The 13,139-nt window shown below is 33.3% G+C and overlaps 1 protein-coding gene across 1 annotated transcript in view; it reads left to right on the forward strand.

The window, feature by feature from the left end:
- LOC107562249 (terminal uridylyltransferase 4-like) overlaps positions 1 to 13,136 on the forward strand; it is a gene marked incomplete at its 3' end in the record, with an annotated part of 25,700 nt that extends 12,564 nt beyond the window's left edge. Inside the window, exons 12-25 of the mRNA XM_016246859.1 lie at positions 780 to 930; positions 1,067 to 1,153; positions 1,341 to 1,444; positions 1,747 to 1,804; positions 1,890 to 1,993; positions 2,105 to 2,194; positions 7,110 to 7,223; positions 7,306 to 7,387; positions 7,670 to 7,717; positions 7,833 to 7,915; positions 8,001 to 8,116; positions 8,187 to 8,341; positions 11,492 to 11,595; positions 12,633 to 13,136. Of these exons, the coding sequence (XP_016102345.1) occupies positions 780 to 930; positions 1,067 to 1,153; positions 1,341 to 1,444; positions 1,747 to 1,804; positions 1,890 to 1,993; positions 2,105 to 2,194; positions 7,110 to 7,223; positions 7,306 to 7,387; positions 7,670 to 7,717; positions 7,833 to 7,915; positions 8,001 to 8,116; positions 8,187 to 8,341; positions 11,492 to 11,595; positions 12,633 to 13,136 (1,800 nt within the window). The remainder of the gene's footprint in view (positions 1 to 779; positions 931 to 1,066; positions 1,154 to 1,340; positions 1,445 to 1,746; positions 1,805 to 1,889; positions 1,994 to 2,104; positions 2,195 to 7,109; positions 7,224 to 7,305; positions 7,388 to 7,669; positions 7,718 to 7,832; positions 7,916 to 8,000; positions 8,117 to 8,186; positions 8,342 to 11,491; positions 11,596 to 12,632) is intronic.
- Between the last annotated feature and the right edge of the window lie 3 nt (positions 13,137 to 13,139).

Consider the following 13,139-nt stretch of genomic DNA (forward strand, 5'->3'; position numbering starts at 1 on the left):
CAAAGGAAAAGAAAAAAGTTTAAAAGTTGGGGGTCCTATGGTTTTTTTTTTTTTTTTTTTTTCTTTTTTTTTTTTTAGTGTCTTTGTTTTTATGCTCACCAAGTGAAAAAAAAAATCAGGATAAAAAAAAATATAGAAAAAGAGGTAATATTGTGAAATATTGTTACAATTCAAAATAACTCTTTTCTATGTGAATATATGTTAATGTAATTTATTGCTGTGATTTTCAGCATCATTACTCCAGTCTTCAGTGTCACATGATTCTTCTGAAATCATTCTAATATACTGATTTGCTGCTCAAGAAACATTTCTTACAATTATCAGTGTTAAAAACCGTAGTTCTGCTTCATATTTTTGTGGAAATATTTAGTTTGTTTGTGTTCCTTGATGAATAGAAAGTTAAATAGATCAACATTTATTTGAAATAGAAATCTGTTGTAACATTATAAATGTCTTTACTGTCACTTTTGATCAATTTAATAAACCCTTGCGAAATATAAGTATTATTTTAAGGAAAATTTTTTTACTGACCACAAACTTTTGAACGATAGTATATAAAAGAGGTTTAAAGGCACAGCAGTGAAAAAAATAGACACTCTAATTCTAAGAGAGGGTGGAATTGGCATGCAATCCAATAATTAAATCGTCAAGTCATTTAAAAAAAAATAAAGATTAGCCTATACTATGGCACACATGTGCATCACATGTATTATGGTAGCCTAAATAATCCGGTGCTGTGAACCAGAGATTAAGCGTCTGCTGGTTGTTTCTCTTCACAGCCGCCAACAGTCGTGTGCAGCATCTGCAAGAGAGACGGCCACCTTAAAGACGAATGTCCTGAAGACTTCAAGAAGATCGAGCTGAAACCCCTGCCGCCCATGACTGAGCGCTTCAGAGAAATCCTGGACGGACTCTGCATGCTGTGCTACCGTGAGCGCCGTCCCATGCTTTACCAGCATCTGTTTTAATACTCCAGCGCATTCCGATCAATCAGCTTGAGTGCATTTATTTGCATTTACCCTTACGTTTACTTCAGGCTCCGTTGTGATGTTTTTTGTGTTTGTAGGTGAGTTGTCACCATCTCTCGTCGAGCAGCAGAAGAGGGAGCAGATTCTGGGCAGTCTGGAGCGCTTCATCAGAAAAGAGTACAACGGTGTGGAAACACATTCATACATGTACAGCAGTGTTAACACAAAAAAAAGCTAAATAGTTTTCAGAAGCGGAAGTTGTCATATAGTCCATGGAAAAATTCACAGTTTTTATGATTATAAACAGATCGGTTAACTGCAGTATCCCTATTTTTTAAATTAAATTAATCTGTGTTCTGTGTTTTTGTTCAGATAAGGCCCAGCTCTGTCTGTTTGGCTCTTCTAAGAACGGCTTTGGCTTTCGTGACAGTGACCTGGACATCTGTATGACACTGGAGGGTCACGACACCTCTGAGGTAGAAATCCTCTTGCCCCTTCCAAAGGAGGGCATGCCATGTTTTATATTGATTTTTGTAAATATCTGTATGATTAGGCCAATATTGGAAACACACCTTATTTGTCTTTCATTTAATTTTTGTCATGCAAAATTTCAAAAGTACAAATAATGTGCATTATAATATGTCGATAACTGTTTTCCCTTACTTTAAATGGTGTTTTGTGTTTAAAAACATTGGAAAGGAGATCAGTTTGTATTATAATTTTTTTTTTAGCCAATTATTGATTCTCCTGATGTTTAACTTTCTCATTTTCCTTGTAGAAACTCAACTGTAAGGAGATCATTGAGGGTTTAGCCAAGGTGCTGAAGAAACACACAGGTACGGAGTGATTTATTTAGTGAAACTGAAGTCAGTATGAGTTGATTCTTCAGCGCTGACAGATTCATTTGTTTGTGTGGTTCAGGTTTAAGGAATATTTTGCCTATCACAACTGCTAAAGTGCCTATAGTGAAGTTTGAACACAGGCAGAGCGGACTGGAGGGAGACATCAGCCTCTACAACACACTGGTTGAGACACACTCTCTCTTATTATATTATATTATGTGTCTTTATGAAAAATTGGCTACTTTATTATAATTATTATTATAATTTTTTTTTTTAACGTTGTTTTTGTGTCAGGCCCAACACAACACCAGAATGCTGGCCACATATGCTGCTATAGACCCTCGTGTGCAGTTTCTGGGCTACACTATGAAAGTATTTGCCAAGGTAAGACCATCATAAATGTAATTTTAATTCATAGAATGCAGATAGTTGCGTAAAATATTTATTTATTTTATTTATTTAGTCATTTAGCAGACACTTTTTTCCAAAGCGACTTACAAATGAGGATTTAAATTAATCAATTTTTTTCAGTGAATCGACCAAAACCGGCTTTCAAAATGGTATGAACGATTCAGTAGTGGATTGGTCTGAATTAAGAAATTATTTCACATGCAAAGGAAAAAGTTTAAAAGTTTGGGGTCACTAGGTTTTCTTTTTTTTTTTTTTTTTTTTTTTTTTTTTTTTTGTGTTTTTTTTTTTTTGCTCACCAAGGGAAAAAAAAAAAAAGGAAAAAAAAAAAAAAAAAAAAAAAGGTAATTTCACAGGTCTCTGTATACCCCACATCACTTAGCCATCATCTCTGCTAAACCCTCACACATCCTTACAGCCTCCGGAAAAACGCACTAGGAGTAGGAACGATTCTTCTGAAATCATTCTAATATACTGATTTGCTGCTCAAGAAACATTTCTTACAATTATCAGTGTTAAAAACCGTAGTTCTGCTTCATATTTTTGTGGAAATATTTAGTTTGTTTGTGTTCCTTGATGAATAGAAAGTTAAATAGATCAACATTTATTTGAAATAGAAATCTGTTGTAACATTATAAATGTCTTTACTGTCACTTTTGATCAATTTAATAAACCCTTGCGAAATATAAGTATTATTTTAAGGAAAATTTTTTTACTGACCACAAACTTTTGAACGATAGTATATAAAAGAGGTTTAAAGGCACAGCAGTGAAAAAAATAGACACTCTAATTCTAAGAGAGGGTGGAATTGGCATGCAATCCAATAATTAAATCGTCAAGTCATTTAAAAAAAAATAAAGATTAGCCTATACTATGGCACACATGTGCATCACATGTATTATGGTAGCCTAAATAATCCGGTGCTGTGAACCAGAGATTAAGCGTCTGCTGGTTGTTTCTCTTCACAGCCGCCAACAGTCGTGTGCAGCATCTGCAAGAGAGACGGCCACCTTAAAGACGAATGTCCTGAAGACTTCAAGAAGATCGAGCTGAAACCCCTGCCGCCCATGACTGAGCGCTTCAGAGAAATCCTGGACGGACTCTGCATGCTGTGCTACCGTGAGCGCCGTCCCATGCTTTACCAGCATCTGTTTTAATACTCCAGCGCATTCCGATCAATCAGCTTGAGTGCATTTATTTGCATTTACCCTTACGTTTACTTCAGGCTCCGTTGTGATGTTTTTTGTGTTTGTAGGTGAGTTGTCACCATCTCTCGTCGAGCAGCAGAAGAGGGAGCAGATTCTGGGCAGTCTGGAGCGCTTCATCAGAAAAGAGTACAACGGTGTGGAAACACATTCATACATGTACAGCAGTGTTAACACAAAAAAAAGCTAAATAGTTTTCAGAAGCGGAAGTTGTCATATAGTCCATGGAAAAATTCACAGTTTTTATGATTATAAACAGATCGGTTAACTGCAGTATCCCTATTTTTTAAATTAAATTAATCTGTGTTCTGTGTTTTTGTTCAGATAAGGCCCAGCTCTGTCTGTTTGGCTCTTCTAAGAACGGCTTTGGCTTTCGTGACAGTGACCTGGACATCTGTATGACACTGGAGGGTCACGACACCTCTGAGGTAGAAATCCTCTTGCCCCTTCCAAAGGAGGGCATGCCATGTTTTATATTGATTTTTGTAAATATCTGTATGATTAGGCCAATATTGGAAACACACCTTATTTGTCTTTCATTTAATTTTTGTCATGCAAAATTTCAAAAGTACAAATAATGTGCATTATAATATGTCGATAACTGTTTTCCCTTACTTTAAATGGTGTTTTGTGTTTAAAAACATTGGAAAGGAGATCAGTTTGTATTATAATTTTTTTTTTAGCCAATTATTGATTCTCCTGATGTTTAACTTTCTCATTTTCCTTGTAGAAACTCAACTGTAAGGAGATCATTGAGGGTTTAGCCAAGGTGCTGAAGAAACACACAGGTACGGAGTGATTTATTTAGTGAAACTGAAGTCAGTATGAGTTGATTCTTCAGCGCTGACAGATTCATTTGTTTGTGTGGTTCAGGTTTAAGGAATATTTTGCCTATCACAACTGCTAAAGTGCCTATAGTGAAGTTTGAACACAGGCAGAGCGGACTGGAGGGAGACATCAGCCTCTACAACACACTGGTTGAGACACACTCTCTCTTATTATATTATATTATGTGTCTTTATGAAAAATTGGCTACTTTATTATAATTATTATTATAATTTTTTTTTTTAACGTTGTTTTTGTGTCAGGCCCAACACAACACCAGAATGCTGGCCACATATGCTGCTATAGACCCTCGTGTGCAGTTTCTGGGCTACACTATGAAAGTATTTGCCAAGGTAAGACCATCATAAATGTAATTTTAATTCATAGAATGCAGATAGTTGCGTAAAATATTTATTTATTTTATTTATTTAGTCATTTAGCAGACACTTTTTTCCAAAGCGACTTACAAATGAGGACAATAATAGCAGTCAAAACTAACAAAAGAGCAACAATATATAAGTGCAAATGACAAGTCTGTGCTAGAGTTAGAGGGTCAAATAAAGGTGAAATAAATATTCACCTTTATATATATATATATATATATATATATATATATATATATTTTTTAAAATGTGTCAATTTTTTAAATTAGTTTCAGTTTATTTATTTTTGTTATTTTATTACATCCAAGTTTAACTAAAAGAAAATGATAAATATTTCCCTGGCAACTAGTTGAAAAAAATTATCATTATATAAAATGATCAAAAATCACATATATTTAGGTCAAATAAATATTCCCTGCAATATTCAAACATGCCCATTCAGACAGTTAGTGCTAAAGGAATTTGTGCGTGAGTAGTTCATCTACAGTAGTACAGTGTTAATTTTGACAGGAAATTTTGATTTAGTCTTTATCTTGAGACGAAAATGCTTAATAGTCTTAGTCACATTTTAGTCATTTGAGTCTTTCATAGTTTTAGTCGATGAAAAGTCGTTGCATTTTTGTCAACTTTTAGTCATTACTTTTAGTCAAACTGCAATTTTTATATGTAGTCTTCAAACAAAAATAGTCAGTAATTCTTCTCTCTTTAAACCAAATCAATTAAGCTTATGGGAAATTTGAATCAAGGATTGAATTTGGAAAAACTTTAATAAATGATGACAAGTTTCTTTTTTGGGTGAACTATCCCTTCAACAGTAGTGAAAAGGGAGCAACTTATAAAAATGATAGTTGTTCATATATAATATATATAATTGATCATTTTTGAAAAAGAAGCAGAATAAGACAAATACGAAAGAGATACAAATTAAACTCATCTTTCAGATACAGTAGGTTTACTTAACATATTTATTTAACATCTTTTGTTGGTTAACATTAATGACACGGATAGGTACTTAATTAGGAATGCTTTCCCTTTAAGACGGAAGGTATGCATGTAATACTAACACGCGTTCAGTTATCACCCACCTATTTACATTCACTTAATCCATAACCGACTGTATTTGCGTGAGATACTCTACACGATAGACATTTGGACTGCTGTGTGTGTATTTGAGCACTGAGAACTGATTGCGTGCTGTATATGAGAACTGAAGAATTGGAGCGTGCGCAAGAGGAGAGCACTTCTATCAGCGCGATTCCGCCTATCCTTCACTAACTTTAAGTTAATCTACAACGAATTGTGACTCCCGGGAAAAGCGATCCATCCACTGCGGCTGCCATACTGAGAATAGATATGCAAACGCCCCTTATCCGATTGCAATCTAATGACAGGGCATTTTGAAGGACAAGACCGTAGCCTATAGGATCTATTTTGAATGTCTGGTAGTCCTCAAATAACATTATAGTCCCGTCTCGTCTTGTTAACGAAGACGCAGCATAGTTTTTATCATCAGATATTAGTTTTAGCTCGTCAATGTCTCCTCTTAGTCACAGAAAAATTTTTTGTTAACGAATATTTTTCATCGTCATCTTCGTTGACGAAATTAACATTGCAGTAGTACTTAAATTACATGCGCTATTTTTGATTATTACATCTTCCTAAAAACACTCAACATTTAGTAGACCAAAAATTGTACTTAATGAATTTATTTACAAAATTTCAACTTGCATTTTAATTTAACTATTTTTCTGACGTTTCAAATGTTTGGGGTCTGTAATTTTTTTTGGAAAGAAATTAATACTTTTATTGAGTAAGGATGCATTAAATTGATCAGAAGTGGCAGTAAAGACATTAATAATGTTACGAAAGATTTTGCTTTCAAATAAATGCTGTTCTTTTGAACTTACTGTTCATCAAAGAATCCTGAAACAAAATGTATAACAAAAATATGAAGCAGCACAAATGTTTTCAACGCTGATAATAATCAAATGCTTATTGAGCATCAAATCCCTGAAGGATCATGTGATACTGAAGACTGGAGTAATGATGCTGAAAATTCAACTTTGATCACAGGAATAAATTACATTTTAAAATCTAAATAGCAAACAGCTATTTTAATTTGTAAAATATGACTGTAATTACTCTATTTTTGATCAAATAAATGCAGCCTTGGTGAGCAGAAGAGACTTTTTTTCTCATAGACATAAAACAAAAAAATCTTGCTCGCCCAAACTTTTGAACAATAGTGTATACATTGAAGAAAATGGTGAAGGAAAAATTCTTCTTATTATTAATTATACAGTTACTAAGAGCTCATAAAACTGTTATTTAATAATAAAGTGTAAATTTAGTGTACCATGTCACTGCTCTCTTTGATAAGTTTTCTCCTTATGTGAATGCATAGGAAATTACTGGATGCTATAGTATTGATTACATGCACAGTAGGAGAAAAAGGATGTAAATGTGTGTGTTTTGCAGCGCTGTGACATTGGCGACGCCTCCAGAGGAAGTCTCTCCTCCTATGCTTACATCCTCATGGTGCTGTATTTCCTACAACAGAGACAACCACCAGTCATCCCTGTGTTACAAGAGGTACAGCACCCTTGCACAGAAGCACTGATGCTTCACTGATCATATCGGTACCATGGTAATGAATGATTGTGTTCTTCTTCAGATATTCGTTGGGAACACTGTTCCTCAGAGGATGGTGGATGGCTGGAACGCTTTCTTCTTCGATGATCTTAATGAGCTGGTAAGCAGGCAATAATGCAGTTTTGTTTGTCACAGTACGTTGAAGAGGTTTCATTCTACTTGTATTGTGCCATTTTCATTAATTTAATTGTTTATTAGATATGAACCATTTCATATTGACTTTTAGCCAATGTTGAGGTAACGTCACTGAATGTGGCAGTTAGAGTTTGACTTCTAATATTTTGCAATATTTCATTTCAACAAGACGATCAAGATTGTGTTGCGTGACCCATAGCAATGTTAAATGTTATATGCTGTGTTTTTACATGACTGTTTATTTTGAACAGATCCCTTTGACTTGAATCACAATCTTGGGGCCGGTGTTTCTCGCAAAAGTAAGCAAAACTATCCCATTCCGCATATCTTTGTGTTTTTCTGCTCTAAACAGCAGTTCTAGTAAACGTATGGTGGATTATGTCTCACTCGTTCTCTCTGCCTTTTATTACACAGTGACTAACTTCATCATGAAGGCCTTCATCAACGGCAGGAAGCTGTTTGGCACCCCGTTTTACCCTCAGCTGGGAACAGAGGCCGTGAGTCACATTGAAACTGCTCCTGAGCGCCATCAACCTTCATTTCATACCTCGTTTCATCTTCGTGTCTCTGTCTCTCTGTCAGGATTACTTCTTTGACTCGAAGGTGCTGACGGACGGAGAACTGGCTCCTAATGACCGCTGCTGTCGGATCTGCGGGAAGATCGGCCACTATATGAAGGACTGCCCAAAGAGGCGCAGGTGCTGTTCACACACGCAGAAACGATTACCTTTTACAGCGAAGTGCTTAGCTGATCTAGTCTGTTTTCAGAATGAAGAGAAAGGAGAATGAGCGTGAGGAGGAGGTCAGGGAGGAGGACAGGGAGCCCAGAGAGAGACGCTGCTTTCAGTGTGGTGATATGGGTCATGTGAGGAGAGACTGTCCCGATTACAAACACCTCCGTCAGAGAGCAGCGGCAGGACCAGGTACAGCTCAAAACTTAATTCAGTCGTTTCTTCTGTCTGCTGATTTGTTCATTAATGCAGCCTCTCTAGAGCTGAACTTCTCAGACCGTACAGTTTATGAATATATTTAATAAATAAATATAATAAGCATTATCTGTCTATCTAGCTATCTATCTGTCTATCTGTTTGTCTGTCTGTGTGAGTATAGATATATAATTCTATTTTAAAAAATTCATTTTATAAATGTTTTATTTTAAAGATATTTTATCTGTCGTTTCCAAGTAGATTTAACATGTGTAATGCATTAAACTATGTTAAAGAATGGTATTATTAATTATTATAAAAGTAATCAAATTATTATAGTAATTGTCACTAAATGCACAAATAAAAATGATAAATTATATATATTTTTGTTATTTATAATTATAACAAAAATAATCTGTTATTTAGAGACAAGTAATTACAAAAATAATTAGATTACTTCATATTATAATTATCAATAATATAATAAGTAAACAAATACATACTATCAGTTATGGATTTTCTGTGTTATTTAGTGACTAGCAATTACAAAAAAAATTAAGAAACTCCATAACTGATAGTATGTAGTAATTGTCACTAAATGCACAGAAAAACTTAAATTTCTCCGTAATTACTTTTCACTAAATATGCGTTGAGAATAGTATATATTTGTAATTCTAATATTAATAATCTAATTTGTTGTAATTGTCACTAAATACGCAAAGAAAAACAGTAACTTGTATTTTTTTTATAATAATAATAATAAATGATTAGTATGTATTTTGATATTATATTTAGCCAACGCCACTGAATGTGATGCACTTTTAGTTTGAGTTCTAATATTCAGTGTTTATTCACTTGGACACTGTAAACAAATTATGCATTCCGATGCATTTTCAAGTGCACGGAGCATGCATTATTTAATGTGTGTGTTTTTGTGTCCAGCGGCGGCGTCTGCCAGAGCTCCATCAGAATAAGGAGACGGTCGGCGAGCTGTGGCTCGGCCTGCTGCGCTTCTACACAGAGGAGTTTGATTTTAAAGAGTGCGTCATCTCCATCCGCCAGCGCAAACGCCTCACCACCTTTGAGAAACAGTGGACGTCCAAATGCATCGCAATCGAAGGTTTGAAACGCTCATTATCGGCATACAGAAACTTTGCTGTCGCTCTGTTCTGAAATACACAAACATTAGAATCACTCGTTTTATTCTGTTTATTCATTTGTTTATTTCATTAATTCAACCTCTCTAGATCTGCCTTTCTCAAGTTTTTTTTATTTTAATTAAAGACTATTTTCATAAGCCCAAAATGGATACATAATTCATTCTAATATCATAAAAAGCATAGATTTTAGAATTATATTTTGTACTATTTTCATTTTGTACATTTTGTATTCATTTCTTTTTTTATAATAGTATTTTATAGTTATCCCATCCTTTTCCCCCCCAAGTAGATTTGCAATATTTAATGCACTAAAATACAGTAAACATTTCAGTTTTTAATTTATATATTTTTATTATATTATTTATGAATTAATTTGTAATTAATTAAATGTAATAACATATACTCACTCCTGTTTATATTATTTGTTTATAATTATTAATAGGAAATCTATTTAAGTAGTTAATTATTTAGATTTGTTGCATTATTTATTTTGTAATTATATTAATAATTATCTAATTATTTTAGTTTACTTTTCAGTAAATATACAAATGATGACTGTTAGTATGTATTTATAATATTTAGAAATTATATAGTGTGTATAATAAAGTAAATATTATTTTATATTAATTTATTAATCATAAATAATATTTATAATTATATTAATATTTATAATAAAAAATAATACATGTTTTTTAATTAACCTTTTTCACACAAAAAAATTATTTAGCAATTAGATGTGTTGTATATATGAATTATATTTCTGTTTGTAATTTTTTTAGAATTTATATTTAACAAACATCCTTTTCCCCCCCAAGTAGATTTGCAATATTTAATGCACTAAAATACAGTAAACATTTCAGTTTTTAATTTATATATTTTTATTATATTATTTATGAATTAATTTGTAATTAATTAAATGTAATAACATATACTCACTCCTGTTTATATTATTTGTTTATAATTATTAATAGGAAATCTATTTAAGTAGTTAATTTTCACTAAATACACAAAGTAATAATTGATAGTTTATATTTTTGTTTTTATTTATTATATTTTATTAATTAAATTTTTTATATTTTATCATTAAGTGTATGTTAATTTTAGGTATTCCATTGTTTCCAAGTACATTTTAAAATGTTTAATGCACTAAAATACAGTAAATATTTATATTTTTGTTATATTACTTGTAATATTTGGTTTTACTTTATTAAATATGCAATAATTATACAATAATGTATATTTATAATTATATTAATATTTATAATAAAAAATAATACATGTTTTTTAATTAACCTTTTTCACACAAAAAAATTATTTAGCAATTAGATGTGTTGTATATATGAATTATATTTCTGTTTGTAATTTTTTTAGAATTTATATTTAACAAAGTATAATTAGTAATTAATTTTCACAAACTAGTCTAAGAAAAATTGAAACTATATACATATAGAAATGTATATTTATAATTATATTAAAAAGTAATCTAATTATTCTTAATAATTGTTTCACTAAATGCACAAAGACAAATGGTGTATAATTATAATTATTATTATAAAAAAATCACGCGAATATGAACGTGGTTTTGCGCAGCTCATCATTGAACAACGGCTCTGTGTAGTTAATGCTGCTCAAAAAAAATTGTTTTATACATTTTAAAATAATAATTCCAGTATAGAATTATTATCCACAATAGTGTTACTTTTTACTGCACTTTACTGTTTACTGTTTTTCTTACCTATAGTGGCTAATGGATCGGAAGTCTCACACATTCATAGACATCAGTTTAGCTCTTTGTCACAAAATGTGGATGATTATTGCAAAATAATTTTATAATCAGTAATTTAATATTGTTTTGTCATTGCTGATTTTATAATGCACTTGATTTTATGTATTTTTTCCTTTACAAACAATAGTCTTGAGGCGTCTGTGTCCAGTAGGGGGCAGCATATACAAGTATTTGACTATGATTGCTCTTTATTTTTTCCAGTCCCTCACATGGTCCGGGCCATGGCGAGCTCTCAGTCCATCCCCGTTCCTCAAGGTGCTTCAGTCCAGGATCGGGCCGGACGGACCAGGCAGCCCTCTGAATGTGTAAGGACCAGAACCCTCTACTGTCAGCTGTGGCTGAGTGATAGAGGTCCACCGTCTTTGAGAAGTAGTTGATGTTTCTTAGTATTTTATTGTATGCTTTGAATTTAATTTCGTTTGCCAGTCAAATGAAATTTCAACCAAATAGTTTGGACTAAACAATACTGGTCACAAAAGTACAGTAAAAATTGTAAAATTTTGGTATTTTCTGTACCGGAAGCTCCTAACACCAAGACAAAGTCCTTGTGTGTGTGTGTGTGAACACACTTGGCAATAAAGCTCTTTTTGATTCTGATTCTGATTCTGAAAATATGGTTTAATTTTGAAAAATGTATATTTGATCTATGTATTATTTATTTCTAGTTAAAATTAATCTTCAACAATTTTCAACAAACAACATTTTTTTAATTTAATTTATATATGTATTTAGATTTGTTGCATTATTTATTTTGTAATTATATTAATAATTATCTAATTATTTTAGTTTACTTTTCAGTAAATATACAAATGATGACTGTTAGTATGTATTTATAATATTTAGAAATTATATAGTGTGTATAATAAAGTAAATATTATTTTATATTAATTTATTAATCATAAATAATATTTATAATTATATTAATATTTATAATAAAAAATAATACATGTTTTTTAATTAACCTTTTTCACACAAAAAAATTATTTAGCAATTAGATGTGTTGTATATATGAATTATATTTCTGTTTGTAATTTTTTTAGAATTTATATTTAACAAAGTATAATTAGTAATTAATTTTCACAAACTAGTCTAAGAAAAATTGAAACTATATACATATAGAATTATGTATTTACTGAGTATATAGAATTATATATATAAAATGATGTATATACGCTGATATTTACAGATGTTGGCATGGTATTGGCATTAAAATTGTGATATTCAAGGTTATGCTTAATTTTTTGTTTGCCAAAAAATCATTCACCCAGCAACAGAACATACATTTTCATATTTTCATTATGGTTTTTAGATGAACTGACGCTTTTTCTGTGTTTCCTTTCAGTCTGATACGCGTCAGACTCCTCCGTACTCCCCTCAGCCGTCTCCCTACAGCCAGGCATCCGTCTCTCCGCAGAACAGCAAGCCTTCCTCTGCATCCTCTACCTCCAAACCCTCCCAACCGCAGCCGCAGGTTCCACAGGTCCAGCTCCCCATCTTCAGCTTTCCCCACTCCCACCCGGGCCAGTATCACACCGGGCTCTCGGCGCTGGGCCTCCTGCCTGCCCACCCCCAGCAGCCGCCCCTCACCTCGGCCTCCTGGCCCATCCACGGCCCTCTCATCCAGGGCTCCGGGGTCTCCACCGCCTCCGGCCACCCGTCCTCTCCGGGCCTGAAGTTCGCCGTCCGGGGCGGCAGAGGCGGGCCAGCGGTGAGCCCCGCCCCAATGAACCTGAACGACCCCAGCATCATCTTCGCTCAGCCGTCGACGGGACGGGCGGCTGGTGGAGTGGGCGGCGGCCCCGCCAGAGAAAGGGGGCACCCCTGGCACAATCACCATCTCAATCCGGGG

This window comes from Sinocyclocheilus grahami, unplaced genomic scaffold (assembly GCF_001515645.1).
Source record: "Sinocyclocheilus grahami isolate Dianchi unplaced genomic scaffold, SAMN03320097.WGS_v1.1 scaffold815.1, whole genome shotgun sequence".
Taxonomy (NCBI): domain Eukaryota; kingdom Metazoa; phylum Chordata; class Actinopteri; order Cypriniformes; family Cyprinidae; genus Sinocyclocheilus; species Sinocyclocheilus grahami.